The following is a 22,877-nucleotide window of genomic DNA, read 5'->3' on the forward strand; positions in this document are numbered from 1 at the left end:
ATTCAAAACATATTAAATAAAATTAAACTTAAATGTTAAGTGTCAAAATTTTTACATATTATGTAATATATTAACTATTATAAATATATATATATATATATATATATATATATATATATATATAGAAAGAGATTATATCATCTTATTGTTATTTAACTCAATTTCTTCAGAAATATAAGATAAAACAAACTAATACTGTCAGAAGACAAATATGATAATAATACTACAAAAAGTAATCTAATAATTATTTTATTTTATCATTTCATTGCTATCAAATAAATTATTAACAAATTATAATAATCATTTGAACTTTAAAAATAAAAAGATAAAAAAAAAAGAGTGAGAGAAGCTTGATGGGCCTGAGATACCAAACCCGAAAGATATACGGATCAATCCAATCCAATGCTATCCAAGTCCGCGCTTAAACCTCAAAACAAAACCTAACTAATAACTATGGCCGCCTTGGGTTTCTGTTCTACCCTAAACCTCTTTCTCTTTCTCATTCTCTTTGGCTTCCTCTTCTTCTCTCACTAACCAACCACTCTCCAAATTGCGTGTTGCGCACTGTTTTGGGGGGTGAGGCTCCATGGTCGAAACCTACAGGTTAAGGTCCATCGATTGGAGACCTTCGCCGGTGGTGGCGCTAGCCACCACCATCGACGGCGCGCGAGTTGCCGCCGTTCGCCAAGATGGCTCTCTTGAAATCTGGCTTGTTTCTCCTGGCGCCATCGGCTGGCACTGTCAGCTGGTAACTAACTAACTCATAACTTACGTCGATCCTTTTTTATCTCGATTCTCTTCCATGTGAGTGTTTGAGTGAGTTCTGATGCATTGGTTTTGGCAATTATAGACTATTCACGGAAGCCCCGACGGAAGAGTGACGTCGCTTATTTGGTGCCCTGGCGGTGTCGACGGAAGCCGTTTGTTTTCCTCCAACGTCGATGGCACGGTTTCTAGGTGGGATCTTTTCAACTTGAAGCAGGAGGTATAACATATAATGGAGTTATTTTATTGGGAAATTATGTGATCGAAGCACCAATGTGAACATTTTTTACGTCTTTTTTCCTTGCTGTAGAATGAGGACCATTACTAACTGAAACACCAATTTATACAGTCCTAGTCCTCAGAGGGTTAGGTTAGGTGTGATTCTTGGTTGTTTTAGTGAATATGTTCTTGGTGTGTTGTCTGGGTAATGTTTAGGGTGTTACGAATGGTTGGTTTTCTTAGTTTTATTGGGAAGTTGAAGCATTTATTTTATTATTTGAATTTGTTGTTTTGGTTGACTAATTTCACACGTGGTGGTGCTTGCAGACGGTGCTGAAATCTGAAGTCTCAATCTGGCAAATGGCGATGAAGCTTCCTATTGATGACAAGGTAAAAGATGAAAGTAAGGATGGACGTATGGGGACCGAAAATGGGAACGGTTTCCATGATTTTGATGAACATGAGAGCAGTGATAGTGATGATGATTCTCATTCGCCTGGTCCTCTTGAGCGTTCATATAGGGAGCTTCCACGTGTGGCGATTGGTTTTAATGATGGAAGATTGAGAATCTATGAAATCTCTGACTCTGATGAATTTATTCTTGTAAAATCTTTTCCCCCCGTCACAGGTGAGATTTTCCTCGAGTTATTTGTCGTGTAGCAGTTTTCCCATTGGTTATGTGTTATGGCCATTAAGTGTTTGTTTTTGTTGCGTTTTACAGGACGAGTTTTAAGTGTGACTTGGAGTGCAGATGCTAACTACATATATTCAGGAAGCAGTGATGGGTATGTATTGAATGACTTTGTGATTGATAAAAAGATCACTTTGTGTGCTGCTAAAGTTGCTTGAATCTTAGCACCATTTATTTTCCCTTTATAAAAGCCAAATTGTATGCTCCATTTTCTAAAAAAACACTAGATCTATCTAGCAACATAATCTACATTTTATTAGTAGTGTCCGAGAGTACCCTTATTTATTTTTCTTGTCTGATTCTTAACAGTTTGATACGTTGCTGGAATGCTACATTGGGAAATGAAGTCTACAGGATTACAGCTGGACTTGGAGGGTTGGGCAGTGGGCAAGAACTTTGCATATGGTCATTACTGTCTCTAAGGTGATAGTGGAAACATGCTTTGTTGCATTGTCTTTGAATTTGACTAATATGCATACATCTGCAATCCACATACACCATCTTGTTATAACTTTGATGGTAGATTTCTTCCAATTTGCAAACACTCTTCGCTCATTAGATAGTCATTTTCTAGGAATGGTACACTTGTCAGTGCGGACAGCAGTGGTAGTGTTCAGTTTTGGGATAGCCAGCATGGAACTCTCTTGCAAGCACATTCTTTACATAAGGGACATGTATTTGCTCTGGCAGCAGCTCCTAGTCATAATAGGGTGTTTTCTGCTGGTTCTGATGGTCAGGTACTGTGTTTTATATTTGTCAATTCTTGTAACCCATAGTTATTCATCTTTGAAATTGAAATTCGCTGCTTATGTTGGCATTTGATGTTATTTGGAAATTTATTTTTGACCTCACGCATTATTTTCTTCACAACATTTATAATATGTTATTTTTCACTGTTGTCTTGTCATTGATGAGGTCAAATTCAAGTAGTGACTGTGTATATTTTCCTCTGCACTTTTTCTTGTCCATTAATATGTGGTGTTGCCACATGGAACTGCATATGATGTTTTGTTGTTGGCATTGTCGAGATGCACAAATGCCATAATGCAAATAATAGTAGAGTTAAATGGTTTAAATAGTATAATGATTAAGAATAAATGAAAACCAAAAATCAGGAGTTGAACCACTAGAGAGGTAGTTCCATTTTTGTTGTGTAGGATGTTTGGCACTTGAAGTGATGAACTTCTTGCCAAGGATTGAAGATGATAGCTATGACCTTTCTGGGTTAATGTAGCTGTGTATTTTCGTCAATAGAAGTTAAAAAAACAATGATGTTTTCAAAACATTGATATTTATAGTCATTTGGTTTTTTATATGACCGTTACAAGCCTTTAGTGTACTTTTGTCATGTGCACTGCGTGCATTGGATTTATTCTTGGAGATTACATAAGCATGATTTAGTGAGACAGTTTAAAAGGAAGATTAAATAAGCATGTTAAAATAGCGTACAGCCTTAGCTTAGTCTTGTATTTCTATTTTTATTCAAAAGCAAGTCATAGTGTTCTCCATTACTTTACAGGCAAATTATTATATATTCCTGTCATATAATTGTTAAATATATAGTTGTTTGGTTATTTGTGTTACATTTGTTGCATCTTCCAATGTATGTGTAGCTGTTTCTCGAACTGTTCATAGTCAAGGTCCACTGTTGGTCATATTTTACTGTGTCTCATTTATTGAGTTCTGAATTTTGTATATCTCAAGAGTAATGTGTAATATCAGCATATGGTTCTGTTATTGTTTATTCATTAATTTTTTAATCAGTTAATGTTATCCTGTATTTTCTCTGTTACTGGTGTGAAGTATAATAATGTTGGTTTAGTTTATTTTTGTTTGCAGGTTATTCTTTACAAGCTTTCTGATAGTCAGGCAGCATCAGCAGATGATATCAACTATTCTGCTATGACGAAGAGATGGATCTATATTCACCATGTAAGGTCTCATACACACGACATCAGGGCCCTTTCTGTTGCTGTACCGATAAGTCCTGAAGGTCTATATATTTTGTTATTTATTCTTCAAGTATTTATTAGCTTGTTTGGATGAGCTTGTTAAGTTTTTTGTTCTAATGAGAAAAATTAAAGTTGTTTTTCTTCTATTTTCTTAATGTGAATCTTTAAGTACAACCCGAAGTTCTTTTGAATACCAAACACAAGTTTTTATGCTGTTGAAAAGTTTATCCAAATAAGCAGTATCTTTAGTTTTTGTTTATATATTTTCCATTTTCTGTTACTTATCTGTGCTTTTTTGTGTAGGTGACATTAACCCTGAAATTAACCCAGAAAAAAGGATTAAGAGCAGGCGAGGTGCAAGAAAGCCTGCTGATTTTAGTTACCATAAGTGGGCTCATTTGGGGGTTCCCATGCTTATATCAGCAGGGGATGACACAAAACTTTTTGCCTACCCAGTCAAAGAATTCACCCAGTTCCCTCCTCATGACATCTGTCCTGCACCCCAAAGGACACCCATTCAACTAGTGCTCAATTCTATTTTTAATCAATCTAAAATGCTTTTAGTCCAATCATCAAAGCACATAGATGTTCATTTGCTACCGCTTAAAAATGGTTCCACCCCTGGGGCCCTTATGAAGACCGAAATAGTGGCTCGAGTCAAGAGTAAGGCATCTCGCAAGATAATTTGCAGCACCATTTCTAATTCAGGGTCGCTCTTTGCATACTCTGATCATAAAAGGCCTAGTCTTTTGGAACTGAGAAGGTGTGAAATGGGCAAGATCACATGGAATGTTGATAGAAGGGATCTTCCTCAAAGGTTACCATTTGCCCACTCTATGGTTTTTTCTCATGACTCTTCCAAGTTGATAGTAGCAGGTTGCGACAGAAAGATATATGTAAGCCAGTGACATGCTTCAAACCTGTTATAGTTAATTGTTTTAATAATGGAAGTTCTTTCTGCTTGTCAGAATTACTGAACTTGTCAATATGGCTGTTATTAGCTCCATATTGTGATAATTGTGCTCTGTATTCTGGTCCCTTCTTTGGTTGGCCCTGGTTACTTTTTGCACATAAACCTGAAGACTGTTTTTAAGGAATGTACTTTGTTTGTTATTGCTCTACAGATAGGATCTGTAGTCTAACCAGCTGTGAATCTGCCACATCCTCCTAGAAATATCTACATAACTCTTTATTATTAGTGATTTATTGAACAGTTTCCATCTTTACTGTACACTGGTTTTTATAGAATGTAGTTTATTTCTTGATTACTTATCAGTGGTTTCCACATTATTTGTTAAAATATTATGATCTTAAGTTGTAAAGATGTATGTTTTGTTGATACTTTTATCTTTTGAACAGTGTCCTCTCCACTTGCAAAGGCATGAGCACTTGTTCTTGTTTGCTATAAGGTTTTCTAATCTATATTGGTTTGTTCAGTTAACTTCGAAGTTTATCTATTGTTTGATTTGTTTGTCAGTGATTTCCAAATTGTTTAAATTATATGATCTTAGGTTGTAAAAATCTGTTTGATTTGTTGAAACATAACAAATTTTAAATGCTGTAGGTTGTGGATGTTGGGAAGTCTGAATTAGTGCATACTTTTACACCACGTCGTGAGTCTCAGGATGAGGATTTGCCTCCAACTGAGCCACCGATAACGAGATTGTTTTCTAGTTCTGATGGGCAATGGTTGGCAGCTGTGAACTGTTTTGGGGATATATATGTATTTAACCTGGAGATACAAAGGTGAGGTTTCTAATTTGCTTAATCTCTCCTTTTTAATTCTGGATACCCATTATTGCAGCTGCTGCTTCTCTGAAGATAGTTGGTCATTTTGTTTTTGATAAGAAATTTGAAAATAAAATAAACTTTTGGGGAGACACAAATAGTTGTTGGACAATCTTGATAAAGCTTTGATTGGATGTTTGATGCTTTTGTCGTGGTAGTTATGTAGTATAACGTTGTATTCTGATTAGTTGTTGTAAAATAGCAAAGGGTGTTATTCTTTCCCCTCTTTTGTTTGGTGTGCTTTTCTTTACAAGCTGGCATTGATTGCATGAATTATTTGATATTGATATTTTGTTGTATTTTATATAATAAACTTGCTTGTGTTGCAGCCAGCACTGGTTCATTTCAAGATTAGATGGCGCCTCTGTTACAGCTGGTGGATTTCCACCCCAAAATGACAACGTTCTGATAGTTACAACATCCTCAAATCAAGTGTATGCACTTGACGTAGAGGCCAAGCAGTTAGGAGAATGGTCCAAACGACATACTTTTGCTCTTCCTAGGAGATACCAGGAATTTCCCGGTGAAGTTATTGGGCTTTCATTCCCTCCAGCAGAAGCTTCATCTTCTCCAACGGCAATATCATCTTCGGTTGTTGTTTACAGCTCTAGGTAAATATGTCCTTTTCTTTTTCCTTGTTAATACGAAGTTGATAACTTCCATTTGTGGAATGATAAAAATCAAATATGAAATGTGAATGTTTTATGAAAAGTAGTATTTTTATACATGTAATAAGCGCCCTATTACTTTATTACTCGTGCCCCCTTTATGTTTTCCGTATTCTTTAAATTTTGTTGTTGTGAAGCTTCATATATATATATATATATGTGTGTGTGTGTGTGTATCCTGTATGAAGAATTTCGTGCTGTTTAGTAATTCTGTGATATACAATGTTTTTCAGAATATCAAAAGAAAGATTTGCTTCTACGTTTGTCTGTTTTTCCTTTCCTGGTATCTTCAACAATTAGACAGTAATGTGATGTCTATGTCTGTTGTTTTCAGACACATGATACATGGAAAGTTAATCCTTAAGTCAACTGGTTTCAGAATTGTGATATTATTAAACCATTCCTGATTCAAACTAGAACTACGAAATATTTTTGTTTTTCTATTTATTTATTTTTGAACCATTTTCTCATGTTTGAAAATTATTCAATGTTCAGGGCAATGTGCTTGATTGACTTTGGGTTGCCTGTGGAGCAAGATGAAGGTGATATGCTTAACAAACAAGATTCAAGGTCTGGGAATTTACAATATTTTAGTGTTAAGAAGGGGACTAAGAGGAAGTTTGAAGTTTTACCAATAGATAAGCCTGTTAGGAGGAACTTTCAAGTTCTACCATTAGAGAATCCTGTCTTATTTTTAGCTCATACTTCAAAAAATTCGTTATTTATAGTAGACAAACCCTGGTTGCAAGTGGTCAAGAGTTTAGAAGCCCCACCAGTCCACAGACATATATATGGGACATGAGAGCTTTAAGCAGCTTAGAGAATTGTTCTCAGCTTTGAGGGGATATGATGGGGATAAAAGTCCCTTGTTTTTCTTTTTTGTCTCGTCATGGTTGGGAGGATCTAGAATCATGTATTGTGTTATCATAATCAATTTTGTTCCATTAGTAATAGCTTCAATTTACATTTTTTATTTACACAAGTTCTGTACTTTTATTCTTAATCAAATCCCCATATTAATTTTGGCTGCTTTTATGTATTATAATCTTGACACTTGTCATACTACATGATTAATATGTAATTAAAATTTCATGTAAAAATAGTTCGTTTCCTAACAAGATTTTGGGCGATTTAGTTGTATTTATTTCCTTTTAATTTGAAAGTTATTTTCTTTTCCTTGATTTTCTCTGAAGTATTTTGGAAATTGCACATAGGCTGTTACACATGCCTAGTGTATTATTGATGGGATGGAGTAAATAAATAGAGTAAACTGAAACTATATTCGGAAAACTCAAGTTGAGGCGTTGATTGGAAGGAGAGAGCATGTATGTAAAGCTTTCAATGCAATAGTTACAGCAAGCGCCCATCTAAAAGTTAGAAGAATGTTTTTAGTGTTTACATCTATGAAAGAATATATTTAAATTGCGTAGGAATTGTGTTTGGGAGAATCTGGAAACAACTTAATTTTGTATAATAAGCGTTTTCTAATTCGGTGTATAAGTTGGAAAGGTACGCGAGTCTTGGATTCTAAATCTCGCGTGTTCCATGGTTGGCATTGAAGGAGATGTAACACTGTAATTTCCAATTACAAACATTAATTAAATAGTACACAATAAAGTAAGAATGACAGGTGAAATAATAATGAGTTTGTCCGTTTCCAAATATCTGAGTTATTTTGTAGTAGATCCATGCAGTTGGTTGGAGGAGTCTGAGGATATAAAAACTACGAATAAAAGATTTTGTTTGATATATAAAAACAAAAGTTCAATAATTGTAGGGATGAGATTTGAAGTGGAATAGTTTTGACAAGGTGGTGGGGTTGCTCCTAAAATGAAGGTTGGCTTTTGGTTTGATTTGGATACATTGTCCATTTTGGGTGTGAAGCTAAGTTACCTTGCCACATTTACCCACCCAAAGTGGTTGTGAGCTAGGCTGGCACTGCCTCAACTTAATAAAGTGGGTCACTACTCATTACTAGGCCTTTGGATTTGATATATGCTTCAAGCTGCTCAGTGCTGAAATGACTTTTCCTTTTTCTCTGCCTCTCTTGCTAGCTAGCTAGCTGTGTTCATTGGTGAATTAGTTAATTCAGTTTTCTTTTGTGTTTATTATTACTGAAGAAAAAGGAAGAATAGTGAATACCATATGAGGAAGAGTCTGTGAATAGTATCAAAAGAACACGACCTGGGAGGTCCCAGAGATGCCTGCCACTAATGACAACAAAAGAAAATGGACGACACAAACCTTATTCAGTTTCCTATATTCTCTTAGGTTGCTCCCAATACCATAGGCAGTAGCATACGAGTAGATTAAAAATTAAAATTAAAAAAAAAAGGTAAAATTACAACATAAGAGCTTTTCTTTTTTAAAATATTTTGAAAAAATAAAAAAAAAGAAAAAGAAAAAGCAGTTCCTTTTGCCAGACATTGAGTAGCTTCTCTCCTTTGACATCCATTCTTCTGGTCTCTCTTTCCACAGCAATGCAGCAACAACAGTGACAAGGGCTACAGCAAAATAACTCATTTCCTTTCTTCATCAAAACCACCTGATCAGAATACATAACAAAAAACCCTTGTTAGCATATTTTCCCATCACTCTTCTCTCAGTAACAAAACTAAATTTTCAAGCCAAATGGATCTTCACCTTCTTCCTCTGAGGCAACTTTTCCAGCTATAGACCTCTCCAAGAAACTCAAGTGCTTCTGGAATTTTGTCTTTTTCTGCACAGATCAATAAATTTAGCTCAACGCAATCAAAATTGTCCATGCAAAGGCCTAATGCTTTTCCTCATAATAACATAACAGAGAAATTTGATAAAATAATCAGCACTAGAACTTTAGTTTTACCTTCATTCTTGTCGCAGATACGCATTGAGAAAAATCCAATGCACTCTCAACTTCTCCATTCCCTGGGAAACTGTCTTGCTTCTGCTCAAGAACAAAAGAACCAACCCATTAGCATATTTTTTTTTGGCTACTAAGCATAAGCTATTGGCCATACATATTTTTGTGAGTGAAATTAACCTTGTGACTCTCCACGGGATAGTTGAAAAACGGAGAGCTTGCAGTGTCATCGAGTGGTGAAGACTGTTGACTTCTGCCATATTCTTTGACCTTCTTCTTTTGGGATTCTTTGGTTGTAGAAGAAAGGCAAGGATACCAATTCTGACAACAGTATTCGTTATCATAATGTGGAGGTCCAGAAGAAGCATCAGACACCATGGATAAGTCTTCCTCAGACTCCACCATTCTTGCTCCCTTTCCTTCATCCTCCACCACCCCACTTCTCCTCTGGAAGTAATTTTCAGAAAGAGAAGATTGGTCCAAATAATGGGTCCAACCGGATTCACTACCACTACTGAATTGTGAAGCAGAAGATATTTGATAATCCATTCGACCCTTCTTTCTTCAGGCAACAAGGTTGGTGTTGTTTTAATAGATTTTCAATATGTCTGATATGAAATATGATCAAGTGAAAGATGAAGGATGAAAGATCATATAGTGGTAGAGGAGCTAGAGGTAGCAGCTGCTTTGCTCTATTTCCCTGTGTCTCTTACCCCTTGTGCTTCTTATGTAGTTCTTCTTCTCAGCACAAGTAAGAAAAGGAGTAAAAGGAGAATTGATAAAAATAAAAAAAAAATAATAAGAAAGAGAGAGAGGAATTGTCTAAGAATTGTAAACTGGTTCTGTCCTTTTGCACAATCGTTTCGCCTTCTTATTTTATCTTTATGCGAATGAATCAATATTGCCAGTTGGCCTTGTGAACGTGTGTGTACGAGAGTGTCTGGTAGTGAAAGAGTGAGAGAATGTGATAAGGCGAGAGAGATTATGATTTATGGCAGCATTGCATTGCATTGCATTGCATTACCTTGCTCCCATCAAAACATAGTGCTGTCCTTTCAGGACAAAAGTTAATCTTAATTTGGCCAAGTCACAACTAATGATACTTTAATGATTAGATTTTTGTTTCTATTAATGGTTACTACTCTTGTAATTTGACTCCACAATAAATGCACTCTGCTCCCTCTCCTAAGGCTTTGCTTATCTTCTTCCATACCCTCAAATATTGTGCTTGCTTGCTTTGCAACAACCAACAAACTACAGTTTCTCACTTCATTTATATGACTGTCACCCACCAATCAATATTTAACTCTCAAGTGAAGTTCAGCAGTTTTGAAGTGTCATGTGAGGGTTACTTACTTTGGTTCCTTTCCCTTTTTCCAGCTGAAATTGGGGAGCTGAGAAAGTACCTAGAACATGACATGCCACACTATAAAGTTTGAGGCTTTACAATTTCACAGTTTTAATGTGCATAATTGCCATTCTGGAACTATCTCAAGTGATTGTTTAGTTGAGTTTGGTTATTCATTTTGACATAAATTACCATCTTCAGTAGCTGTTTCTTCTCTCGTACTACAAGTTCCATAAATGTAAGTCTCCTCATAGAGCTAGACAGACCCACGTTTCATTGAAAGAAACCACTAATGAGCACCTGATTTGAATGTGCCACTAATGACAAGCATCTGTGCTTACAATAAAATATAGCAGCTCACTTGAATTCTGTCTTCTCTTAATGCTTATTTTCTCTCTTTAGTCACAATACCTTTTACCTTGTCATGTTTTGTAGGAATAGTTCCATACTATACTCACTTTTGACCCCTACTTGTTCCATTAGGAATAGTTCCATTAGGATATCATTAATCTAATCATCAAGTTAAATATAAATACACCCTTAATCTAAAAACACATTCAAGTGCAAAAATGTTACCCGTGTGGTATCAGAGTTTCCCCAATAAAGATAATTGAAAGTTACGTGAGAGTGAAATTTAATGCAGAAAGTGAACCAACCGCTCAAGGGTTGAGAGGACAGTGTAGAAAAGAAAAAGCATGAGGATGCAAGGGAGTTGATGGAGTACAATTCAGATTCAGAAATGGCACACAGGTACAATTTCCTCTTAGTGACAAAAACTCACCTCGTCCAAATGGTAGAAAATCCATATAGTACTTAGGACAACTCTATACCCCACTCAGTGGAGAAAATATTGTCACATTTGGGTAACATTAGCCTTCAAATCTGATATCTATGTATGTAGTTTATTGTATGTACTAGTACTATGGCTTCAAATCATTCAAACCATTCAACAGTAAAAAAACAAACAAACAAACAAACAAACAGTTGTTTAGAATCAATCAATGAATAAACCTTGCTTTCCTAGACTGGTTTCATGCCCATTTACTATATACAATTGTTGAATTAAAGAAAATTAGTGAGTGACCCTACCACATTTCAATAAGCCATTGAACCTCTCTGTATCTTTTTTATTTTTTCTTGTGTGGATTGACAATGAAATGTGACTTTATGTAAAGATCATAGGGCCACTACATGATTCTGGTCTGACTCCAATTGGTCCCTCTCTTTTAATACAATGTGTCCCTTTGCAGCTTTCTAATGCATTCTGCTCTGTTAAGCACTCGACTTATCCATCTCAATCATCTCTAAAATCCATCTTAAATAAACAAACAAAAACACTGTTTTTATTTTAATGCAATCATCATGGAATTTAGGACTTAGGACCCAAATGTTCATGTAATCTAAATGCTCTTTTCTGCCCTTTTTTTTCTTTCATTCTCACCAATCACAGATCTACTGTTTCACTGCTTCACAGACTCAATTCCAAATCTTTCTGTTCAAAGTTTGAAGTCTATTATCTTAGACCACTAATTTTTAATTTGGGTATACAAAAAATGTTAAATTTCACTTGCTCTATACTCATGCAATCATTTCTAGTTTGTCCCGAATGTTTGTTAATATTACAAGACTCTGTACTATAAATTGTAGGAATTAAATCAAAAGCAAGCATGATGTGTAAGTAAGAACTAAAAGTACAGTGCTTTTTTTTGTCCAAATCTGTGATATTTAATTTTTATTTACTCTCTTGTTACAAAAAACATAAATTGCTGCAATAAAACATACCACACAGACCAAATCTAAAATAATGATTACAAATCAAAGTACTTATTTTAGAAAAGTCTCATGTTCCATATGAAAATCAAGTGACAATATGGTAAGCTTTAATTGAGGATTTAGTCTTCGAAATCAAGTGTATAATAAATATAAACAAAACCAAAATGTCAATAAATCAGGTAACAACTTCTAAATGTTTTGGAGTTTTTTTTGACTAATCTTTCTTGAACATTACCAATTTCTCAATTAGACTCTAAAAACAGAATACTAAATGATATTTTCATAATGTTTAGATGAGTGAACAAGGAATAAATTGACGAAAGAAATATTGAATAACAAAAATGTTTTTGATGGAGATATAATTAAAAATGAAAACGAAAACATGAAATTCTGGAAAGAAGTTAAACATGATAATAAAGGGTGACCAATGAGATACTGTCCACGTACATACGAGCAGTTCAAATCATGATGTATGACTCATACGTTATTTCTACTGTTATAGTGATATACTATCAACCAAAAGAAAGAGAAATTGAAAAGATAGAAAAAGACACTAAAATAATAATACTAATGACATGTCTGCAAAATTGAATTGAAGTTGATAAGGAGAACATAGTCTGTATTTTAGAATATGAATAATCTGAAAAAATATAATATAACAGGCATGAGAGTGATAAGAAAAGGTTTAGATTTTGCTCTGGTAATGACAGAGTATACTGGTATGGGGTTTTTTCCAGCAGCAGAAAGTTTAGCAAGTTTGGTCCCCTTTGATATGGCAAAGTCAAAGATTGCTTATTGCAACAGTGTCTACAAATTCAAAGTCTTTCTCCCTTTCTTTCCCTTTCACACCCTATCAATAGTACAAATCACAAACCATCAAAGTCAAATATCAAGCTTCAATTTCCACCAATCTAAGCAAAAGGGTCATAAGCTGATGAATTGTTCAACCTCTGGATCACCCAAAAGTGATAATCAGTCTCTCACATCTGCATAATCACTTCAATTATTGAGATGATTATTAAGAAGAGTCTAAAACATGTGGGTGATTAATTAGCTGAACTATTAATTATTGCATTAATGAATGAGTGAGTGAGTGAGAGAAAGTGACAGAAAAAGTAGAGTCAATCTGAATTCTGAAGCTTGATGACAGTGATGACGGTAAAATGGAAAGGAGTAAACTCACACACACGTACTTGTCAGCTATCTCAGGACCACCAACCACCCTAATCATCTCAATCATTCCTTTAAAACATTTCAACCTATCTTTTTTCTTTTTTACATATTTTAATTGCCAAAACATTTTCTTCACTTCTTTCTTTCACATACATTACTATACAAAGTCTATTTTAAATTAAAAAAATATTATCTAATTCAACTTCACAATATAAATTTATAAAAAAAATTATGTTTATCTTATAATTTTCACAAAATATAAAACACGAAGAAAAAAATAAAATTGAATGATAAAATTATGAAGGGTTGATAATTAGGTGCTACAATATATAATTAAACTTAAATGTGAGATATGATATTGTTATCTTACACGTAACTTTTATTTTATATCCCAACAATGAAAAGTTAAAACTCTAATCTTACATTCCACAACCTGTTCTATATCATTTAATTTCCTAAATTATTGAGTTGTCGTGGATAATTTTTTGAGCATTATATCTAAGTAGCTTATATATTTACCTATATTTCTTAATTTTATTCTTTTCATGTACATGTATGTAAAAAAAAATGAACAATAATTTTGTCCTCTTCTAACATTTATGGTAAATAATTATTACCAGTAATAATAAATTTGTTTTGATTCCAAATTTATCGACATTAGGATTAATAGTATTATCTTTTTTATAGACTACAATTTTATTAGAATTTTATTTTTAAAAGGTCTTTAAAAGAAAAAAAAATGAGAAAGAAATATTTAAATTGTTTTAGTCCTGTAGTGGATGCCAATTAATTTTACTTGATTATTGAATGTGGATTGTAGATAAGTGATAAGATCGATAATTTGAAAACTCTTATTGGTGAATCCCTTATTACTTAAAGAGGAAATTCATGTGTAAAAGAGATTAGGGATGACAATGGGTCGGATCGGGCACGGATAATGTTTACCCGCAACCCGACCCGCTGGATAAAAGTGTACCCGTCACCCGACCCGCTACCCGCCGGATACCCACTTAAAAAATACCCGCGGGTATTTTAAAAATCCGAGGATACCCGCGGGTACCCGCGGATATTTGCAAAAAATAAAAAAAATGTTTTATATTTTTTAAAATAAAATTTAAATAAAATAACAAAAATATATATATAATATAATATAAATTAAATTAAAATTTAACTTTAATTAATTTTAATCTAATAAAATATTATTTTATTTTATTTTTAATTAAATTTAATTAAAAAATATATAAATTAATTTTTTTATTTATTTTCTGCGGGTAGCGGGTACCCGCAGGTCGGATAGTATACTACCCGTACCCTATCCGTTTAGAAGCGGATATTAAAATACCCGCTACCCGTTACCCGCGGATAGTAAATATCCGCGGGTAGTAACTACCCACCGCGGGTTTTACCCGCGGATACCCATACTCGCGGATTTTTTTGCCATCCCTAATTGTGATACTCAAGTCAATAAAAAACATTCATATATTAAATAAATATAACTAATTATTAAGTGAGTATCATTTAAAAAATATTAGTTATATTAATCAACATGAACATAAATCTATGTTATCATTAGAGATAATACTTATTTAAAGTATATAGCAATATAGTAGTTAATAATAACTCATACTTTATTATAAATAATAATTATAATACCATACTGATGATATTAGTTATAATATGTGTTCAAAATAAAGAGATGTAATAAACTTTGTTAACTATGGTTTTTAATATGTTATCATATCAATCCTATATAAGAAATTTAATATATGCAATCAATATATTTTTCTGGAAACAGAAAATAAAAAAGTTTTGTATTGAATGATGAATATGATTTTTTCAACACCATCACGGTACTTTTCTCTCCCTCTAAATTTAACTTTTGGAAAGGTGAACTTTGAATTTTGTTTGTCTTTTTCGAAGGACTTAACCTAATTCTAATTTCACTGTTGTTTTGCCATGCTGTAGTTTCACAACATGTAAGTACTTTCTCTGTTAATGGATTGACAACTCATGATATTGGACTCAGTCTTCTTAATTTTTTATGTAAATTTTTTAACCATTATAATCACGTTTGCCAAAAGTAATTATTAACATTATTTGAGATCTTAAATGAATATAATATACATTATTTCATGTCTTAAATTATTGTAATTAAATTTTATTTTTATGTAATTTGAACACAACAATCCAATTATTTTCCTTATATTCTATATTTATTAAACAAATAATTTATGTCACTATAATCTACCCCAGGACTCATTTCATAAACATGCTACACTAAATCCCACATCTCTATATTATCATAGATAACTATAGCATAATTAATTGTTCTTATTAGACCTTTTGCCTTTGTTACGTACGTAAGTGAAATGATTAAATTTTTACATGAAGAAAGTTTTAGAATAAAATAATACTCTAATAAGAAACTAAATTACCATTCCATATTTTAACTTTTTTTTTACATGGAATTTAATGAAAACTAAATCACATGAATAATAAATAAGAAACAATAAAACACTTAAACTTATTTTTAAGAATTAATTAAAAAATATTAAGTTCTTATCAATAAATAATTCACATGATTGGATTTTTATTGAATTATTGCAATGAAATTTAAATAATCCTTGTTTAATATTTTTTTATGATTTATTTTCTTCTATTATTTTAATTTTAAATTAAAATTTTATGATTTAAATATTAAAAAGATTTAAACATCTTTTAAAGCTGTAGAGGTTTTTAGTTGTAATATGAAAAAGATAGAAATAGTGAAGTTTATTATGATTATTTATGAACTACAAAGTTTTATAAAATCAAGTAGAATAAAAAGGTTACAAAATTGTGAATAAAAATTACATATGATACCTTTTTGAAAAGAGTTATAGAGTGAATGCTAAAATAGCGAGGATTTAAATTATTTATGATTCACCTTTTTATTTGTGTTAGCCAAGTAGGTTCTTTTGATTTGTGTTAGACAAGTAGGTTATCTTATGAATTTCTCACCTAGTTAATCAATCATAACATATAATTAAAACAGTTATATTGGTCCTAACATTTAATTTATACCTACTCATCTTATTAGTACATGTCATTGCATCTAGAACATTATTTAAAGAATACAAATATTTTATAGATGATATTGAAATATTTTATTATTAAAAATTAAATTACAGATAGAATTTTATTAGAAAAAGTTTTATTTTAAAAAAAAATTATTTCTCTAAACATTCTTTATCATTTATCTAAGATTTTGTCTTTATTTCTCATCTCTTTTAAGATTCGAGTCTATTTTAGGACTCTTGACACTAAGAGTAATGTAATGTCCAATTAGATTTGTGATTAGAATTCTTTTTGTTTTTTTTATTGAGTCAATTTTGATTCTTTTGTATGTGACCTCTAAGAGGTTTGTATGTGATTTTAGGTAGCTCAATTCGATTATATATTCTTATGTGATTACGAAAGAGTGTTCAAATAATTAATGAAAGTTTTTTTTTTGTGATTAAAGTTATCTGTGAGAATTGTCTTGTGTGAAGTCTTTGTGAGAAATAACTTCTCTTTTGAGGTAAATGATGTTAGCAAAACAAGATTTTGATGAATAATTTTATTCACGTTTTTGTGTTGCTTTCATAGATTCATATTTTTTACTGTTATACTCAAAACAGACATGGCTAAAAACGACTAATACATTAATTAACCATAAGACTCCAATGGTTGATACATTAACTACCCATAACACTAATACATTAACTAACCACAATGACTAACACATTAACTACCCACAATGACAAATACATTTAATTTTTATTTCATTTAAGTTTACCTAACAAAACTCCCTCGTAAACTTAAGTGTTTCTTCATCTCAATTATTCTACCCTCATCCTGACTTTGCCAAGTGCAATGCACATTGTGCTTGCTCTTTTCATTAATAGTTGGATTCCAAGTGCAATGCACATTGTGCTTGCTCTTTTCATTAATAGTTAGATTCTTCATTATCTTTGTAGCCAACTTACTTTTATCTTTGTCTATCATTGACTTGTATTATGCTTTTGTTGATTTGTTATTGTTTTAATTGTGGTCGACTTGTTCTTTACATTCTAGGTAGTTAACTTATTCTTAACCAAATTTTTGTCAATAGATTGACCTTCTTTTAGGAGATCAAACAATTCTTACACCTACTTCACACCAATAAATTCTCACACCTACTTCATACTAATAGACCGAGCTCCTTTTGAGTTGCCCACCTGCTCCACTAAGGTATCAAACTATTTTGATTCCCTACCAAGTTGCTAAACTTCCTACGAAGTTATCTAAGATGTTCACTTGCTCCACTAAGCTACTCAGGCTCTCCACTAAGCTACTCAGGCTTTCCACTAAGCTACTCAGGCTCTTCACTGAGCTATCTACATGCTTTATCAAGCTTTCTACATTAGCAATTCAAAGGAAGGGGCATATATATAATCAAAACATTTACAAGGTACACGAAAGTTTAAAGTCTACAAAATAACCCTGACAAGATGGGTTTGGCTCTCTATGCATGGAAAGCCTCAAGCTGACAAAATGAAAGATGGAAAAAGAAGGAAACACAAGGAGGAAGAAGAGGTTGTTCCCATAAGCCCCAAGCAGCCTTCATAAGCTCCTACAGTGAAGTCGTGTCTCCAAACCACCAAAGACCCAATTCCTTTCGTATTTTAAAAATAAATAGGGCTTCACTTGCCACATCAGTAGCACAAATGTCACTCAGCGCACAAGGCCTGCCACTTAGCGCAAGTCTTCATAAACACTAGAGTTGCTCTCTGAAAACTGCTTGCTCATCGGTGGAGTTTAGGCGCTTAATGGTGGGTGTTCTGGAATGAGCTCGCCCAACTACAAGGAGGTGGCACACAACGCCACTGGACTTTAAGAACTCATCTTTTTTATGTTCTTCTTGCTTCTTTGGATTGTCAAGCTTCTTTGATTTGGTAGAGGGTCTTCGTAACACAAAATTAGCTACAAAAACAAGGGATTAAAGATATAAACACATAAATGTAGCCCAAAATGTAAATATTTATAAAAGCAAAATAAAATTGAGGATTCAAGCAAGTTATAAGTTATAAAATAGTTGATTTTGTCACTAGAATAAGGCTTAGATAATGGTAAGGATTAACATTATCACATACTTGTCACACTTAAAGCACTTAGCATTTGAGTTGTTCGACTGAACTCTTCTTCATGGACCTCATTCTCTTTGGAGCCTATTTTGTTTACCAGATTGTTATTTCTCTTCTTCTTATCCTCAACTTCTACCACCATAACCGCTTCATATACCAAATAAGTTTCATCTTCTTCCTTGAGTGTTCTGATCCTCTCACTTCATTTGGAGTAATTTCTTAAGTGGCTTCCACTTTTTCTTCTTTCGTTGCTTGTGCACCTTAAGAGATGTGACAAGATCTTCAACCAAGAGTGTTGGCAAGTCCTTGGACTCCTTAATCACACACACTGCATTCTTGAAGTTTTCAATCAACGACCTAAGAATCTTTTCAACAACACAACTAGTGGGCAACATCTCTCCGTTTCTTCCAATGGTTTGTCATTGTTTCAACTTGAGTAATGTACTCGGTCACTCCCTCAATCTCTTTCATCCTCATGCACTCCAACTCTCCCTTGAGTGTTTGAAGCCAAACCTATTTCATTTGATCACCCCCTTATATGCCTTCTCCAGAATGTCTCGCACTTCTTTTGAAGATTTTGCATTTGCAATCTTCTCAAAGTCATACTTGTTCACAACTTGGTACAAAATGTACAAGGATGCATTGTCCTTCATATATGTTGCTCTCAACATATTCATCTATTTATTTGACTAATTCGTGGTGTTTTTTTGGTTCTACATAACCATTTTCCACAGGAGCTAAGAAGAGTCTTCATTTTGAGACTCCAATTGTGATAGCTGAATGCTTTGTCAACATGGGTAGGGGCACACTGAATGTAAGACTGACCATCTTTCACTTTTTTTTCTCACTCAAATACTCGAACTAACTGGTTTTTTATATCACTTTGTTTGCAAAACAAGCTTTTGATGAATAATTTGATTCACATTTATGTGTTGTTGTTCCATTCATGCAACCAACGATACAATTTATAAACTCACATGTTTCTAATTGTTGTACTCAAAATAGACAAAAACGACTAACACATTAACTACTCATAAGACTCCAACTGCTAATACATTAACTAATCATACCAACTAGTACATTAACTACCCACAACATCGAATACATTAACTACCACAACAACTAATACATTTAATTTTATTCCATTTAAGTCAACTGATATGTATGTAATTGGTATCTACTAAACTAATTAGTTATAATAGGATTGTCCAAATTGCTATATCTAAGTTTTAATTTGAACTTAACCTCGATATTTAAAACTAAAGAAGAGATAGAATTGCCTAGATAAGAAAATTGGGTAGCATGTTGTAGTTGATAATGGTTTGAGTATTGGTATGACATTGAAGAGTACCTCAAAATCACCACACACTATGTTAAAAATTGAAGTTAGACACTCTAATAGTTGATGTCATTTCGTGTCAATTAGAGATCATCAAATATTATTATAATTAAAAATCACAAAGAATTATCAAAATATACCTAAATTTCAAAAAATAAATAAATATAGAAAGATATAAAAATTAAATCCATCAAAATGTGTTTTCATTTTGAAATCTTGAAAATTTAGAATCTAATAATAATAATTAAAATATAAAAATGATATCTATAAAAAAATAAACAAGATCTTACACAATTAAACATACAAAATATATTGATAGAGTTTTAAATATAAAAAAATTATAAATATACGCACAAAATATTATTATCATAGACTTCATAATGCACGTTAATAACTAAATATATAACAATAACAACACAAAGATAAAAATTCTCAAAATAAATAAGTAGAATGCCCAACATTAGCTCTAGTATTTCATACTAACATAGAATGCGATACAAAAATAGGTTTTCATACTAACATGACTTTATCCAAAAGCTAGTCGATTCTATCCGTAAACTTCGTAATTTACTTTAATGTTTAATGTTTATTTGATGTTTTAAAATTTTCTATCATCACATTTAATTATTGTAGATGTTGAATAATGGTCAAAGGCCAATAATATACAATCCTAAATGAACAGTTCTCAAATTTGGATTATGCACCCTAAAATATAAGTTCATTTCAAAGGATCAACTACATTCATTTTAACTTCTAATTATATTAAAATAAAAAAAAAAAACAGCAATTTTGCTGTTATGAAAACATCATAATCAGAAACAACAACAAAAAAATTCCAAATTAATGTGTCGCACTTGTTATATGGGTGAATTGGCACTGGTTGTCAACAGAATGGGAAAATAGACGTTTCACTCAGCTGCCAGACGACTTATACGTGACAATATCATAAAATTGTCTAAATACTTACACAAATTTTGTATAAAACTTCTTCTAAGCATTTAACTATGAATGAAAACTAAGTTTCACATTCAATATATTAAGAAATTAGTTTAACCTTTATATATAACAACCATACCTTATTTCATTGATATTATTGATAAATCTTTAAAAATTATCGAAAAGATATTGTTAAATACATTATTTTTATTTTTTATTTTTTTTAAGTATTCAATTCACATATTATACATTCTTAAATAATCCTATCTTATAACTCTAATATAGTCTATTCTAGACTTAATATTGTAATATTTATATATTGAATCGAATATTCGAAAATTCATGTACTTTAATCATAAAATACAATGTCATAATTGACTCAAATTTGTTAGGTCTAAATCTTTTATGACAGGATTAATTTATTTATAACATTTCTAGAAGAGAGCTCTTTTGTCCTAAATTTCGTTGTAAGAACTTTTTTCAACTTTACCACCTAAACTTTATTCGCTATATGAGTATATGAGTTTAGTAGTTAGGATGTCATCACAGTATGCACACATACTCAATGCATAAAACTAAACTAATCAATATGGAATTCTCTTATTAGGAAAGACCATATCCATACAATGCAAACAATATCTCTATTTATAATAGAAGAAATATGAACTAAGCCCAAAATACAAATAAAAAATAATATATAACAAACTAACTAAAGAAAAAAGATAAATATAAAATAAGGATAATATATCTAATACTCTTCCTCAAGTTTGTGCATACAAATCGTATGCACAAAACTTGCTACTAATATAATCAATAAACTTGGTGAAAATATCTATTTGTGCACTCGAGTGACATCAAATGACTAATGATTTGAGAAGATGATATAAAAGACGAAATATCAACCTAAAAGACTCTCCTCAGCAACAAATCTGGGAGGTTGCACCATGTAAATCTCTTCTTACAAATTATCGTTGAAGAATGTATTTTAACATCTGGTGGATAAAGAGGTCATTATTGAAGAGTCACCTCAACTATAAATAAACTAACAAAAACCATCTTTGTCACGAGAGAAAAACATATATAAACGGGTCAAACACAATGGTGATAAAAGGAATGTCAGATGAGATAACAATGAAAGAAGTCATAGATAAACGAGAGAGAAACCTTAAAAATCCAAAATTCCAATCATGACACCTGAAGAAAAAGGAAAAAGAGTAACCTTGATGCTCTTAAATGCTGCCTAAGAAGAGACTGGACATGCGACCACACATGATGAACCATGAACTTGAAAGAGGAAAAAGAATGACCTTTATGCTCTAAATTGCTAATAGAGAGGAGACGAGATGAGATGAGACGTTCCATTAGGCATGGTGGTAAAGGAAGAAGACCTACAACTTCAAAAGGCGCTGAGAGCGCGTAGGAGCTCCGACGAAGGTGTCGTTGATGGTAGGGTGGTCTCCTAACTAATAAAAAATGTGTGATCATCCATCAAAACTAAAACTCCGATAATGGTAGCGGTAAACGATGGTGTCGTCGACAGTGATAAATGGCGTTGTTGTTGGCATCGACGAATGTATAGGTAGAGGCAACAAAAATATTTTCTAAACAAAAAACTTAGACTGTGATACCGTGTTGAATATAGTGAAAATTATCTATGAGATTAATCTCCTTTATGTTAAATATACACACAGGGTCCTCTATTTATAATAGAAGAAATATGGATTAAACCCAAAATACAAATAAAAAATAATAGCGAACTAACTAAAGTTAAAAGATAAATATAAAATAAATGTAATATATCTAACAAATATAATATCAATAAAGTATGAATTTAATTTATATAATATCATTTTTAATGCAAAATAAAAAGATTTTGTGATTTTTTTTATATAATGTTCAACTTTTTATAATTTACTCAATGTTAGACTTACACTCACATTTTTTTTTAAATTATACATGTAACTCATTTAAAAAATTTCAACAATTTTAAATATAAATGTTAGGAATAATTAAAGTGTGACTCTAAGTCTCACATCCAATAAAGATGACAAAATTATACACTATATACAAAAGACTCATAAATTTAAGTTAAAAGTGGTATTACCTTCCTAATAAACTTTTTTAAGAAAAAAAATTAAGTATAAATCTAAGTTTCACGTCAATACACCAAATGATAAAATTGTACACCATGATAAAAAAAAAAACTCAAATTTAATATCTCAATATTTTGAATTAAAAG

General features: G+C 32.2%; 2 protein-coding genes across 3 annotated transcripts; one reads left to right on the forward strand and one right to left on the reverse strand.

Annotated features, from left to right (window-relative positions):
• Positions 1-440: 440 nt before the first annotated feature.
• LOC106765128 (U3 small nucleolar RNA-associated protein 4 homolog) lies at positions 441-7,106 on the forward strand. Its single transcript, XM_014649634.2, has 11 exons — positions 441-748; positions 851-985; positions 1,312-1,612; positions 1,706-1,769; positions 1,985-2,098; positions 2,250-2,412; positions 3,515-3,668; positions 3,931-4,523; positions 5,192-5,373; positions 5,745-6,026; positions 6,579-7,106. Exons 1-11 carry the CDS (start codon positions 587-589, stop codon positions 6,883-6,885), a joined length of 2,457 nt encoding a protein of 818 aa, XP_014505120.1. The 5' UTR covers positions 441-586; the 3' UTR covers positions 6,886-7,106.
• LOC106764314 lies at positions 6,950-10,271 on the reverse strand. 2 transcript variants are annotated; one of them, XR_002668310.1, is made up of 5 exons: positions 9,106-10,271; positions 8,929-9,009; positions 8,727-8,802; positions 8,226-8,628; positions 6,950-8,145 (listed from the first exon to the last, which is right to left on the reverse strand). XR_002668310.1 is itself a non-coding variant. In XM_014648593.2 (4 exons), exons 1-4 carry the CDS (start codon positions 9,472-9,474, stop codon positions 8,603-8,605), a joined length of 552 nt encoding a protein of 183 aa, XP_014504079.1. In that variant the 5' UTR covers positions 9,475-10,271; the 3' UTR covers positions 6,950-8,602. The 2 variants fall into 2 exon arrangements, 1 of the variants encoding a protein (XP_014504079.1); XM_014648593.2 differs by having other exon boundaries at positions 6,950-8,628.
• Positions 10,272-22,877: the final 12,606 nt, after the last annotated feature.

Source organism: Vigna radiata, chromosome 6 (genome assembly GCF_000741045.1).
Source record: "Vigna radiata var. radiata cultivar VC1973A chromosome 6, Vradiata_ver6, whole genome shotgun sequence".
NCBI lineage: Eukaryota > Viridiplantae > Streptophyta > Magnoliopsida > Fabales > Fabaceae > Vigna > Vigna radiata.

Bases quoted from the DNA above. Each gene is read 5' to 3' on its own strand.
- LOC106764314 (XM_014648593.2), bottom strand. From the start codon at position 9,474: ATGGATTATCAAATATCTTCTGCTTCACAATTCAGTAGTGGTAGTGAA. The intron at 9,010-9,105 runs GTTAATTTCACT...GTTCTTGAGCAG, and splicing joins ATCCCGTGGAGAGTCACAAG to AAGCAAGACAGTTTCCCAGG. The intron at 8,803-8,928 runs GTAAAACTAAAG...TGATCTGTGCAG, and splicing joins TATCTGCGACAAGAATGAAG to AAAAAGACAAAATTCCAGAA.
- LOC106765128 (XM_014649634.2), top strand. From the start codon at position 587: ATGGTCGAAACCTACAGGTTAAGGTCCATCGATTGGAGACCTTCGCCG. The intron at 749-850 runs GTAACTAACTAA...TGGCAATTATAG, and splicing joins TCGGCTGGCACTGTCAGCTG to ACTATTCACGGAAGCCCCGA. The intron at 1,770-1,984 runs GTATGTATTGAA...GATTCTTAACAG, and splicing joins TATTCAGGAAGCAGTGATGG to TTTGATACGTTGCTGGAATG.